The 14,876-nt window shown below is 36.8% G+C and overlaps 1 protein-coding gene across 2 annotated transcripts in view; it reads right to left on the bottom strand.

Moving 5' to 3' along the window:
* Positions 1 to 14,876, bottom strand: part of ninj2 (ninjurin 2) — a 33,031-nt gene that overhangs the window by 1,477 nt on the left and 16,678 nt on the right. For both annotated transcript variants that reach the window (XM_055190754.2, XM_055190753.2), the window contains exon 2: positions 1,907 to 2,117. In XM_055190754.2, coding sequence (XP_055046729.1) covers positions 1,907 to 2,117 — 211 coding nt within the window. The remainder of the gene's footprint in view (positions 1 to 1,906; positions 2,118 to 14,876) is intronic.

The raw sequence follows: 14,876 nt of genomic DNA, 5'->3' as shown, positions 1-14,876 counted from the left end.
CTGAACATGTAAAGAAACACTGATCACCCGAACGGTGACTTCACAAAATTATCATTTACAACAAAACAACATCAATGATATAAGAGCTTAAACCTTTATGACATTTTATTAACAAATATTTAAGTAGTTAAGGTTCTCCTGTAAGAGTTTTGTCTTGTGTTCTGTTTTGTTGTCAGGTCTTTTATTTTGACATCGTTTTCTGTTTCCGGTCTTTTATTTTGAAATGTCACACTTCACTTTGTACTTCCTGTTTATTCACTATAAATCTGGTTCACTGAGATCATTTCCCTGCAAAGTATTGTATGTGTAACACTGCATTACCAAGCGTCTCTGTTCATTGCCTTGTTTCCTGTTCCTGTTTTGTTTCTTGTTCTGGATTTTGACCTGTTGCCTGTTATTTGGATTACGATATTGGATTACCCTGTTTGGATGTGTTTGCTAGCCTACGTGGAATTTATAATAAACCTCCTTGCACATGGATTTATCTCTCTCTTGTTTTGTGTAAGCAGCCCACGTTACATCTCCTCAGTTCTTATTCTGTGATAAAGCTTAAAAAATAAATATTCAGGTGCAAAGGATTGTGGGTATCCCTTACAACATGTGCAAATAAATGGTAAGTTAATTTTATTTGAATTTTTTTAGTTTAATGGATTTAATATTCTTAAGTTAAATGAACTAAGATTTTTTACTTGAGTCTGCAAAAGTTTTTGATTAAAATTTACTTCATTATTTTAGGACTATGTGCAGTGACTATAAAACAGTTAAATAATACAAGAAAATTTCTAATACAACTTACTATACCCACACAGTTCATTTTCTACATGAATTAATTGTGTATTTATCATCATTTTACTTAGGAAAATCTAGTTCTAATAAATGTTAATATTATTATGTGTTTATACATATAAGGAGAATGAGAAATTATGAGAGTTAATCTAATATATATTACTACACCAATAAGTTTGTTTTTTCAGTGTTTATAAGAAATTTATATACATTTTTCATAAAATGGCCCTGATATTTTACTTGACATTAAGAAATCATTTTTCATTTCAAATACTTATATCACTGACAACAGTGGTCCAGGATATTGTCATTTAAAAAGTGGAGTTGCAGCCCTCAACTGATGTTTATGTTGTCATTTTGTGTATTGGCCACCAATCATGTGATTGCAGTACCAGTTTTAGCCACAAGTTTTGTGATTGCAATACCAGTTTTGGCCAAAATCCTACATACTGTTGTTTTAAATAATGTGTTTATTGTGCGTCATGTCAAAATATGTGTTCATGGGAACCATGTGCATCATGCGTCTTGCACACGCATCAAAAGGGTTTATGATAAAAGAGATGCTCACATTCACAAAATACTCGCAAGACCCTAACATAGCACTAAACTCTGATTACACATGAGATTTAGTGAGTATTTGGCAAACGCGAGCATCTCTTTTATCATAAACACATATTTTGACATCACGCGTGATGCACATAAGTTTACATGATGCACTGAACACATATTATGACATGATGAGCCACACACATGACGGGTAAAATACATATTGTGACGAGCATTGTGCGCCCTCAAAAAAGAAGTCACCGGTTACACAGTTTCAGTTTTTGCAATTTCTAAAACTGTGGCGCTCAGTAACGCACTTGCTGGAGCCACCGATCATGGCCCCACCCTCTTTCCCATGAGTGGGTGTGGTTTCAGCAAACAGTGAACATGCCCCCAGAGTTTGAGAGCTGAGAATCTAAGGATTTTTTAAATAATTTAAATTTGTCTGTAATAACAATTTTCTGTGCTGTGACAAACGAATAATACATTATTATCAGACTTTACACAGACTGCAAATGAAATTGCTATTCATACTTGTCGATATTGTTATTATGATTTTTGATTTCGTGCTCACCCATGTTAATAAAAAGCACCCCAGCAAGCACTTGGAAGAAGAGTGAAGCAGCGATGAGTATGATGACAGTAAGGAAATACTTGAACTCAGGGCCCTGCTCCACAACGGCCTTCAACTGAGAAGCATTCGCCATCAGCAGCGCCACATCCAGCATACTCTCTGATACACTCTTCTTAGTGGCATAGTGATTCATGTTGAGAGGCCCTGCGGGCTGAATGAAAAAGACCATATTATTGTGAAGAACTAAAGTCATTTGAATTCATTTCTGTTTGTAACCGTTGCCATTATCGGCTCAGGCTGCGGGTTGCATAAACAAAAGTGAAGCAGCACTGAAGAAAGCGAGTATTTGATTGCTGGAGCAATTCTTCAAAGGAAAAGCTAACACTAGGACATTTGCTGCAAAGCTGGTTTATTTATAATGCTTCCAAGAAAACAGCAGTACAAAAACCTAATGATTTAATAAAATCTGACTTTTTTCATGTTTAAGTGCTATAATTGGGGCCACAGTGCTTAAATGTAAAAAAAACCAACCCAGTAACTTTGTTTTGGTAAACCATTCTCTGCAAGCATGTGAAAAATTAGGTCGTTCAGATTTCGCCTGTTTTGTGTAGTAGGTAGCAAGGCCAATTACAATATTACTAATACTAATACCACCCCTTTATCTGCACTATCCAACCATGGCACTGCCATTTAGTGCACAGAGAAAGATAGAGAGAAAAGATCATTGACAGTTTCAACTGCAACAATCCATTTGCATTTTAAAGGACACACCCCAAAATGGCACATTTCTGCTCTGACCAATAACATGGCAATTTTAACATGCGCTTATAAATGATCTATTATGATATTTTAAGCTAAAACTTCACATAAGCACTCTGGGGACACCAAAGCCTAACTTTACATCTTTAAAAAAAATCTCATAATATGTCAACTTTAAGTATTTCTGGTATTAGTAAACTTTTTCAGGTGCACTGAAGTATATTACTTTCAATTAGTATATTTTAGCATAACTTTGCAACTTTAAATAACTTACAAATGTACTTGCTAGTTTTTCAATGTAGTTTTTTTAGTACATTCAAGTGTACTTTATTTTTTACCTGGGATCTAATGTATTCTGTCTTAACCTTTTTGCCATTTTACACTTTGGGTAGGTCTGTCTGTCTGTTTTCGGGGATGGACTGGGACTATTGACTAAAGGTTGATTATTTATTTATTTTTCATGCAACAATGCTTATTATTGTAATAATTTAAATAAGCAATATTATATGAACCAGAACTTTACAAGATACTAAACAAGAACATTGTTTAGTGCTCAAATGTTTTTAAGATGACTTTGTTTGGGTAACTCCTAAACTGAATGAAATAACATAGAATTCTTAATGCTTATTTTCTGTTGAGATTTGTTTAACATATTTGGCATATTTCATTTAAACCCAGTTATTTTCTGGGGGTTTTTTCTGTGTTGATACGGTTGATACTCTCACAGACGCAATAATGATGATTACTGCTTTTGTCTTACTGAATGTAGTATCTTGTCCTGCCCGCACTGAATGATGCTCCTTTGATAACTGTCAGTTTAGGTTCTGGTCCCCCGGTGTTGCCAGATATTATTACGAAAATACAAACAAAAATAATAGTCCATAAAAAACAAAGTTTAAATTTTGTTTTCCAGAAATAAATCGTAGATATCGCTAACATTAACCTACACATAATCAACACATTATAAATATCAAACAGTTTCACATTAATTGCTAATAGACGGGTTGCCGGTTTACAAACATTACAGGGTGTGCGTGCATCCAGGAGACAGAAAGCCCGATCGTTGAGCTGGTCTGCTACTGCAACAACCTTAATTACTGAAGCGTTCTTTATTGTTTGTATAAATAAAACTTGATTTTAGTTGGATCTGATTTTCTGTCTTTATTTTTGCAGTGTTACTGTGATACATGTATGAATTATAATGTTAGGCTAGTAACGTAATAGTCGCAACTGCTGGTATAACATCAGGCACCCAGCACTGGCTCTGTTGGTACTATTATCCACGCAACAACTCCTTGGCATGTTGACTTACAGACACCGCTACTAGCCTACAACACAACGCACGTCTCTTCTTTCTGCCTCTCCGTTGCGCGCGCAACCAGTTAATTACGTCCCCGAGCAACCCATCTATACGCTACGTCTAAAGAGGATTTTTAATAATGGGATCTGGCAACACTACGAATTCTGCAGCACCCGAGGCTTAAAAAAAACCTAATTCTAGTTTTTCCTTTGTATTTTTTTATAGTCAGTCACATTATAATCAACAAACAAGACAATAATTACAAATCGAAATATGAACGTTTTTTTCCATGTTGTACTGACAGAGCCAGGAAAACTGGGTCACAAAGCCTTTACATTCAAAAGCTCAAAAAACTTTAAATATACTTAATTCTGTTGTAAAGTATATTTGATTGTATTGTATGTTTTGTAAATTGTAATGTCCGTCTACCCCCTGTTATCTGTTCATTGTTGTCTTAAAATTGTTAAATAAAAAAAGAAAACTGGGTCGAAGTTCACACGAGTAGTGTTTTATTTCGCCAGTAGAGAGCAGCATTTCACTATGAAGTTTTCTTCATTACACTGTGTGTATAGTATAGAAACATATGGGGGCGCTAAATACTTTCCCATCTTGTTTAATTTTTCTTGTCAACTACAATGAAATTTTGCATTAAAGACATTTTCATTAAAGACAATTTCCTGATGAATACATTATAGTAAAAAAGACTATTATGTAGCTTATTTTGGGCCAAATATTTAACATATTTGTATGTGTGTTCATGACCTAAACCATTTTTAAAGTCATAAACGCCATCCTTTCTTTATCATCCATCAGGTGTTTATCTTTTTCGTTTATCAGATTAAAAAAAATTACTTACAGTATGAAAACATTCATCATATCCTGTGTTCTGCAAAATACTCTTAACTTCTTAGACTTTTTTACAATCTCACTGTCTACAGGACCTGAGAGAGACACGTATGTAGATTGTGAGAGCGATTATGCCCACACAAAGAGGATCTGTCATACCAGTGAGCCTATGGACACATGATCTGAAGTTAAAAGATGACATGTGCACTCACATGGCCCTCAGAAGAGGCCTGCAGTCCTTTTATCTTACATCAGAACAAAATGTTCCTCTGAAACTTTTTACAGCATCACCGCCCCCCTTCAAACATACATGCTTCATACATGTGACACATACTGTATAGAGGGCTTGTTTCTTAGTTTAAAAAAAGTCTGAATCTCCTTAGCCAATCAGAGCCCAGTAAACTGAAGCCTGGGCATATTTCCAAATACCCCATCCAAAGACTCACGTTATCCGCACCGCTTTCCATTTTTCCTTTTAAAATAAACACCATGGGAGAGGTCAGGAATATTTTACATGAGGGGCCCGTGCAGTCGGCCCACAGGAAGTCCACCTCCCCGTCTGTTCATTGGCTGCCCTCGTGTCCAATAGCAAATTGGAATGGGCAAGGAGGGTTCGCTCAAACAAATAACTTTTTTTACTGTGTTTTCGTGACACGTGCAGATTAGAAAGGAGGGGCTGTGTGGACCCTTAAGCATGTTCTGCGGGCATGTCAACGCTTTTTTTTAAATACTTACACAGTGAAACACAGTACAGAAAGTATGTAGACCATGACTGCAATGTATTATGTAACATTGAACTTATATTAACTAACCGTAACTAATACAGAGAAATTCTGGTTGAGAAATATTTCACGTGTAAGCATTTTTTTTTCTCGATAAATGCACACCTAACCTGTCAAATGTCTTAAAATAACCACCAGGGAATAATTGATGACGGGCCATTGAATTATTCGAAAATAATGCACACTCAGTCGCTTCGCATCGTACCGCATGGATGTTAATTATTTTCAAATAATTCATAGAAAAAAGCTTGTCATCAATTATTCCTTACATATTATATGGTACACTGTCAGAAAAAAAGGTATTAAAAGGTACAAAAATGTTGCTGGGTGGTACCCTAATTTCCGTTTTGTACCTTTACAGGTATACCGTATTTTTCGGTCTATAGCCGGTTTCAGCAGTAACAACATAAACAAGCGTCTGTCGTGGTCGGCACGTAACTTCCGGTACACTCCGCCAAGAATATATAACAACAAAGTTCTTTAAAGGTTATTTATTTATATAACAAGCAAAAAACAACACATAGATTACATAGGAAACCAAAACATTTGTTATTTTCGAAGAGGAATTTGTTCAAGAGATCAGTTTAGAAACTAGTCAGACAATTAAAAAAAACGAAACCGGAAGTAAGGTTCGGATCCAGACGTGTATCACGTGCGCCCGATGAAACCATCTATAAGCCGCGTTTTTTTCCATAACTTGGCTGGTGCTGCGTCTTAGGTGCGCATTGTAAGTCAGTATAAATTAATTTTGACATTTATGAGGCAAGAGACAACATTACCGTCTACAGCCGCGAGAGTCCGCTATATGCTGCTTCTGTATTTATGTAATTCAATGGATTCAGTGATGCGGAATGACGAGTATACGAACTTCACACTAGTTGGCTTGTTCGGTTAATTTAGCCTATTCAACCTTCCGGGTAAGCTCTGTATCTTATGGTTTATCGTTTAAATAACTGATAATATTACTTTAATGTACAGACATCTATTCAGCCTGCTGTTCTGTGCTATTGTTTAGTTGAATTACTTACCTTTCCAGATTAAATGTCTGTTCTTCTGCTTGGATTTTGTGAAATAATTTTCTAAATAAATGTGATGTATAGTCCACTGTGAATTATATGTGTTATTTTATCTTAATGACGCATTTTTGAATGATGCGGCTTATATTCTAGTGCGGCTTATAGTCCGGAAAATACGGTAAACATAATACGAGGTTGCACTTTTTTGGGTACATTACTGTACTTTAAAGTGTATCTAAACCCCTGTTCAGAGCGTGACCGGTTGGCAATAATTGAAAAATGCAAGAAAAGTGGGCAGAACCCAACGGAGATAGAGGGGACGAACTGAGCTCGTACCAAGGGTGTGGGGAGATCGTAACAAGGGCGTGGTGAGCTTCAAATTGCTTACGTAGGGTCGTACCACTTACGTCACGCGGTACCGCAACATCCAATAGGAAAATTCAACTGCAGTAGCCACCGTTCAACCTGAGGAGGGCAGCACTTAGACGTTTTTACACCATATATTGTAGCATTGAAACACTTTATACCCAAATGTCAAAAACGTTACTCAAATCAATGAACAGCACAAATAAAGCCCCATTACAGATCATTAACTATAAAAAGTTGGTTTAGGGTTTAGTTACTCTTTAAGGATCTATTGTGTACCTTTAAAGGTACAGTTAACGGTTTTGTATCCCTAAAATTTAACTGGCACAAAATTGTTCCTTAAGGTACACAATTGGTCCTTAGGCTATAATACTGTACCCCAAAAGGTACAACATTTCAATGTGTTGTATACCCATAAAGGTACAAAAATGAACCCACCCCAGCCCTATTCTGACAGTGTATACTGTCCTTGGGGTGGTATTCTTACAAAAAGTACACTTTTTCACCATATCCATATTACATATTAGTACACATTAGTACCACAGAGTATATTGGTACCTGAATGGTACCTTTTTACAGGCTACTGCCCCAGTGGGACCATTTAATCTGACAGTGTAGAATATAACTGATGCATTTGGCAAATGCCCAAAACAACTTACAGCATATTTATTTAACCCAAATGTAATTTTTGTCCCCAGACAGAATGATAACTTGTTATTTACAATCTTTAGTGAAAACGCTTATGACTTTTGTCAATGGAAATTTAATTCATCACAGTTTCTCATGACAAATACATAACAGAATGAAGACATCCAGACCCAGTGGATTTACGTACTGGGACCAAGATTCACAGATTTTGAGTTTAGCCTGTGAGGGAGGAGTGCAGAATAATTAAGAAGTCAGGAAATGGACACACTGCTGCAGGGCGCCTGCTTCAGATCCATCTAGATCTGTTTTCATGACATTTATTTATTCTTTGAATTGTGTGCCTGTCACCTGTAACCAGACATGACCAGATATGAAATGTGACCCTGTCAGACTAAAGTCTCATAATCTAATGATGAGATTTAGAGCATCAAAGTTTGATTTCAATATTTGGCATGACCTTACTCAGTCAACATTGAAGATATCAAAGTTATATTTTTTATATTATGTACGATGATTTTATGTAGAAAATATAGCTTAATAATAAAAAATACAACAAGATAATCATGGCTTACTCCACCCTGAATTACAATACACAGTGTCTGTAACCCTCAAAACATAATTTCTTTAAGAACGCAAATCCAGTTTTGAAATGTGAATGAGTGCGATGGCGTAACCTTGCATTGTTTGAGATTAAAGCCTTGATAAATATCTTATGTGGGTGCAATGCGTACGGACGAAGATCACACAGTTTACGCCGAACTTTAAAAACAAATTAGGGAGAAGGATAAGCCTTGTTCTGACACCTGCCCCTCCAGGCATTTTTTGACATAATACATTCTCATACTACACCTTTAGTATGCATCTCTGCTAGGTTTCTTTAATTAAATGCACGAAGCTCCTGCACCCCAACTGCCTTATGTGCAAACATGTTAAATGATGAGAAAGGATAGTGTCAAATTTTACAACAACACACCCATCGTACTTTGCTCGAACGTCTTGTTGCACAATAATACTAACTATAGTAAGTAATAAAAGATACAACAGTACATTATTTATTCCCTTCTAAATGGATTAATACTCATACATTAACAAAGTTTGTAGTGATCACTCCAGTATACTAAATTATATACTTCAGTATTTTTTCATGCGGGCCTCTACGTACATTGAAAATCCCAAATGAGTGTTCTAGGTTCTGTAAGAAATGTCGAAATCAATCAACACATGTGATTACACAAGCACTTTTAGATCTGTCATGTCATCCACTGCATTGCAACATTCACATCTGCGTTGTCATGGCAACAGGAGATCCATGTAAATAGAGATGATAAAGGTAAAAACTGAGATCTTTCAGGGGTCATCCAATCAGAAGCAGTATACGATAACTTTCTAACCAATAAGACGTGAATATAGGTTTGACAGGTAATCAGGCCCCAAAGCATCCTGTGAATGCCACATACAGTACACTTCAGTCTCCTGGCAACTGTAGGGCTCGCAGAGTAACAAGAGCACATATATAATAACAATACATTCATACAAAGAAAGACAAACACTTCAAGATGTTTCATAACATTATATTCCACTTGGGTCTCTAAGCAAGACCATCTACCGCAATAAATGAAGGCTTAAAATGCTGTTTTTTTTAAGAAATATGCACATGCAGATATACAAAAAACACGACATTCATCAGTTCTTCCATCTATTGGTGTAAATGTATACGACTCAAATGGTTGCTATTTCCTCCATTAAGAGAATAGCTGTGCTTTATGGACTCCACATGGACGGTTTTAGTCTGTTTAAACCAATCAAACAAGGCCTTTTATCACTGACAGCATGTCTATGCATTTCTGCAGTGACATACAGTATTTCTTTTCTTTGTTTTAAGTTATCTGTGAGGCGTGTTGAGGGGTGTTTAGATTTCAGAACGCTCACGGCATGTTTATGATGACAGTTGCTATAAACACTGGAACATCTTCAATTCATATCAAAAACCATGAAAGCCAAAGAGGAAAGTTTGGACACACCCCTTTCCCCACCCACTAATCCTACGGCAGCTGTGATACTTGAGGAACTCATACTTATATTTTGCCTTCTTTATATTCCCAACACCTCTCAACACAATATGTCAGTACATTTGAGTGCCTAGATAACTTCGTTATAACCTAGAAAAATTTATAAAAAATGTTGTCATTGGGGCGGTACCCTTTCAAAAAGTACACCTTTGCACCTAAAGAGTGCATATCAGTACCTCAATGGTACATATTGGTACCAAATGTATTAGGGATGCACCGATATATCTGCCTATAATCGGTATTGTTAGATATAAGATTTCCCAGGGGGTCTGGGTCCCATACCTGTCAACATTGGGATTTAAAAAATAAGGGAAATTTCCCACACCAATTTTCATTACTACGCAAGAGAATGGATGGGTACACTGCAAAAAATGATTTTCTTAATTAGTATTTTTATCTTGTTTTCAGTACAAATATCTAACAATTCTTAAACGGGACAATAAGTAGGATTTACCGCCATCTAGTGGTGAAATTGTATTTTGCATTCAAATGAATAGTGCTCTCTAGCGCCTCGCTTTTCCAAATGCGTGTTGCAGTCAAGATGTATTTTCTTGATGAGGAAAATGACCAAAGAAAATAAGTCTAGTTTTTAGATTAAAAAATATACTATTTAAGTGAATTTGTACCGAGCCCCTAAGGTTACATTGGAGTTAAAAAAAATCTAAAGTTTAGTTTCATGTGCTCATGTGAAACTTTCGTGTGCTCACATGAAACCTTCATATGCAGATTTTTTTTTAAAGTTTTGTTTCACGCGAAACTAAACTTAATTTAATTTTTGCTCCATGTCCCCTTAGGGGCTCCGTAAATTTGTGGTTAAAACAAGCAAAAAAAAAAAACTGCCAACAGGGTATGAAAAAAATCTTAAAGTAAGTTTACTTTTTTCTTAAACACTCAATTCAAGAAAAAATAATAAATAAATGCACACCCCACCACACGCATCAGCCTGTAAATCCAAATAAATGTGTACGTTTGTGTCAGGTTTGTGTACCCTGTTGGTCGGATTTGTGTGCAGCGGTTGTAGCTTTGCGCGCAGCTCTCAAACCTCCGACAACTACCCACGGAAAGCTTTTCTTCTTCTTGTTACATTGGCGGGTGTCAAAATGTCATATGTTACATACTGCCGCCTGCTCTACCGGAGGTGAATAGAGCAAACATCAAATACACCAATGTGGGATTTATTATAGAAAGACTAAAAATACGAGAGAAAATATGGGAAATTGATGGCGGGAATGAATGGTAAAACACGGGAGAATCCTGGGAAAAATGGGATTATGCCTTAGGGGGGCGCCAGAGTTCACAGGGGGGCTAGGATCCGATATGCTTTGTGCTCAAATAAAGATGCATAAAATGTTCCACTAATAATCTTATCAAATATTATTGAAAAAAATCACACGCGTACAATGCCAAGATAAGTTTTTTGTGTGTAAAATATTTATTTTAATATTGCATTTCAACGTGCTTCTCAACGTAACAGCACATTGACAACAGAAATGCTGTTTGTACGCTCTGCGCTTCTGGGATTTCATATGACATAATAATTCGAAGGATTAAAAAGCAAAACTATCAGCGTCGGTACCAAATATCGGTTTAGCACAGAAATTGTGTATCGGTGCATCATTTAAATGTTAGGACATATAAGGACCTTTTTAAAAAGGTTCTGCCCCAGTAACAGCTCAGTAACATTTTTGACAGTGGCTGCGTCCGAAACCGCCTACTTCCATACTATATAGTAGATGAAAAGCAGAAAGTGAGGCGAGTAGTATATGTCCGAATAGCAACTCCAAAAACAGTAGGCGAAAAGTACCTGAATGACCTACTACTTCTCCATTCGATGGAGACTTTACTATCCCGTGAGTCCTCAGAAGAGGAGTTATCCAACAAAGAAGTTCCTTGTAATTAAATTGTGCTAGTTTAACGTCATTCCAGTTAACGACTAACTTTGAAAACGTATGTCACGTGATGCGTCAACATGGCTGATGTAGCACGTCCGAATTCATTCATACTATCCAAATTCATACTATATAGTACCTACAGTACTCCTTCAACGGTCGATGAGTAGATAAATTATCTAATTCAGTACCTACTGTCACAGTATTGCGATTTCGAACACAGACAGTGTTTAGGTGACTTGTTTCCATTCAACTAGTGGCAGCAAACAAAACTGCAAAAAATATTTCCAAATGATTCCCAAGAACTACCATGGTAACAACAAAGCCTAATGATGCTGGAAAATTTTATTGCTTTTGCAATTCAAATGTAAACCGATAAACGTTAGGGTTATGGCTACTTTGGCACCACTTTCCAGTCTGTGTACTGTAAATATATGTCTGACACTTAAAACGGCTGTTTATTTCTTCATTGAGATCAAGTTTTATAGACTCCACATGGACAGTTTTAGTCTGTATAAACCAATAAAACGTTTATCACTGACAGTATGTCTATGCATGTCTGCAATAGCAGATACTGTAAAAGCTGTCGCTTTAAGAGGATACCAAATGTTACCAGCCCTCAAAACATGACACTGTCCATCTCAAACAAACAGTTCACCGCGGTTAAACTGAGTAACTGACTCATAAAACAGAAGTTCATCTGCATTACTTCCTGGCACTGAATGTATACTGCTGGTGTATTGTGTGTAGCCTATATGGTTTTTTTTAAAGCGTGTATGTCATTTTCTCACAGAGAATAAGGGTTTGTGTATTAACTGTGTGGTAACTTCATTTGAATTTGTCATGCGGATGTGGCTGAGGGAAAATAGGATTTAGGTACAGAAATAGAGAGTAGAAATTCACTGGATTCCTGCTTTGAGGTTGTGGCTCTGATTCTGTAGACAACAGAAGTGAGACACCACACAAGCATTTGGTTTAAGACAGACATTTAAAATATTTAGGCAAATTCATTCCCATTTATTTCTCTTCATCTACTCTATCCATAACATTTCCTACAATTCACTTTTCTCTCTTACTACAGAGGGGCTTAAATGATAAACATTTAGATTTTAATATACAGTACGTCATCCACATTCATTTCTGTAGCTGTGATTTCACTGTATGTCACTAACTGTCTCATTTGCCCTAAGATGATTTAAAGGTGCAGTGTGTAGATTTTTAACGGCATCTAGTGGTGATATTGTGAATTGCAGCCAATGGCTCACCGTGTCCTTTCCAAACGCATATGTAAAAATACGGTAGCTGCCACAGGACAGACATGTCATCATCTGAGACAACTAAGGGCGCGTGCACACTAAAGCTTTTACGCCCGCGGCCGGTGCATGTTTTCAATTGATTCCAATGGCGTTTTTCAAATAAGCCGGCGCTCGGTGGTTTATCCGCACTCTGAGCAGAGCGTCGAGAGTTGAAAGAGATTCAACTTTGGGTGAAAAGCTCTGCTCGTCAATGTCAGTTCTCACCTGGCCATTCAATCACAGTGGAGGAGGGGCGGGACAAGTATCACAACAACCAACCGGCTCACAGCTCAAGTATTACAGCTAAAAAGCGCTCGGCTGAAAAAACAGCTGGCAATTGGTGTCCTCCAGGCATTTAAAAGTTTTGGTGTGCACAACCCCTTACTGACGAAACACGCAGTTTGTCCGTTTAGGGCTACTGTTGAAACATGACGGTGACTTCCATGTAAGGGAACCCATGGTGTATCTAGATAAACACGGCTCATACAAATGTAATAAAAACAATACAGTTAGTTATGTAAGGTCGTTATGTTGATTATATTACATTTCTGTTCTTCTAAGTTACACAATGCACCTTTAAGGGAACGTCTAATTAAAATTTGATATTTAAATGAGACATGAAAACTTGAAATTCTTCTGATAAGTCTTCTAAGCAGTGGTGGAACTAGAAATGTATAAATGGGATGGCCATTAGTCCATGAAAGAAAACATCGTATAACCCTGTTTCAAAAAAGCATGAATCTCATGATTGCTAATTACTTCACATTACACATTAAATATATTCCTACTGCACAGACTGCATTACTTGCACAGATGTAAACATAATGTAAGGCTGAATTTTAAACTATTTCTCACATCTGACTTAAAGTTGCTTTTATACTGTACACACTAACATTTTAACATTTTCATACTTTCAAATAAACACCATTTAGTTTGTTTAACAATCAACAACTATCATTGTGGACTCATACACACACAGACACACAAATGAAGCCAAAGTGGATCTTGGGGGAAACATTTGCTCTGAAAAGAATTTATACTAATACCATCATTGACCCTGGCCTGCTTATCATACCAGACTGTCTGTATGTGTGTGAGTTTGAATACAAAAGAGAGAACAGGAAATGTTTATATGACATCATATTTCCCATGGGCCCACTAAACATCCTTTAAATTTCCAGCAGTGTCAAAAGGATGCATTAATAATCGAATATGATGAGTGCCTATATGACGTGAGTTTGGCAGTGTGTGTGTCTTCTGATTGGCGTTGGTACTGTACAACTCATGGACACCTGGTTTCACTTCAAACTGGGTCTTTGTACACTTGTATTTGTAAAAACACTTTTATAACTGACATACACCGTCTACCCTGTTAAGAGTTTATCTAACCAGTGCTATATAGGAGGCCTTTCTCTCTCTCTCTGTTCATATCTGTACTGGAAACAATAATACAGAGGCTGCAGTGTTGATACACATGTAACTGGAGGTCCAGAGGATGTGTGGTGTGGGTGAACAGGGTGGAGGTTTGTGTTTGTCAGCTTGGTTTTCCAGCACCATCTTATCAATCTCTCTCTCTTTCTCTCTCTCAATTCCTCTCTCGCTCATTCTGTATCTTCCCTGAGCTCCCACTGTTTCCATTCTTATGAAAACATGATCTCAGACAAACTGGACTCAACTGAGTCATACAAGATGTGTTTCCACATAAGAGTTGGTTTACACGCTCCTTGTTGCGCACAATTTGTATTTTATTATTTTTGTCACTTTTTAAACCACTTATGCCAATAAAGCACTTCAAATGTCAAACGGAGCTGGAATGACCACATTAATAAAGCTGTTCAGTGGAGATATACGGGGTAACCTGGCAGGTTAAATCTCCATGATTTCCCCTGAGATCCTCCAATGTGGTTTTAAAATAGTGGCTTTTGTTTCACGAGTAAAATAAAGTCTGGGCTTTTACTCGATGAGACCTTTACGTTTTGTTCAACAACATAAATTACACA

The sequence above is a fragment of the Misgurnus anguillicaudatus genome, chromosome 1 (genome assembly GCF_027580225.2).
Source record: "Misgurnus anguillicaudatus chromosome 1, ASM2758022v2, whole genome shotgun sequence".
NCBI lineage: Eukaryota > Metazoa > Chordata > Actinopteri > Cypriniformes > Cobitidae > Misgurnus > Misgurnus anguillicaudatus.
Note: the sequence above shows the minus strand (reverse complement) of the source record. Positions and strands in the feature narration are given on the sequence as shown.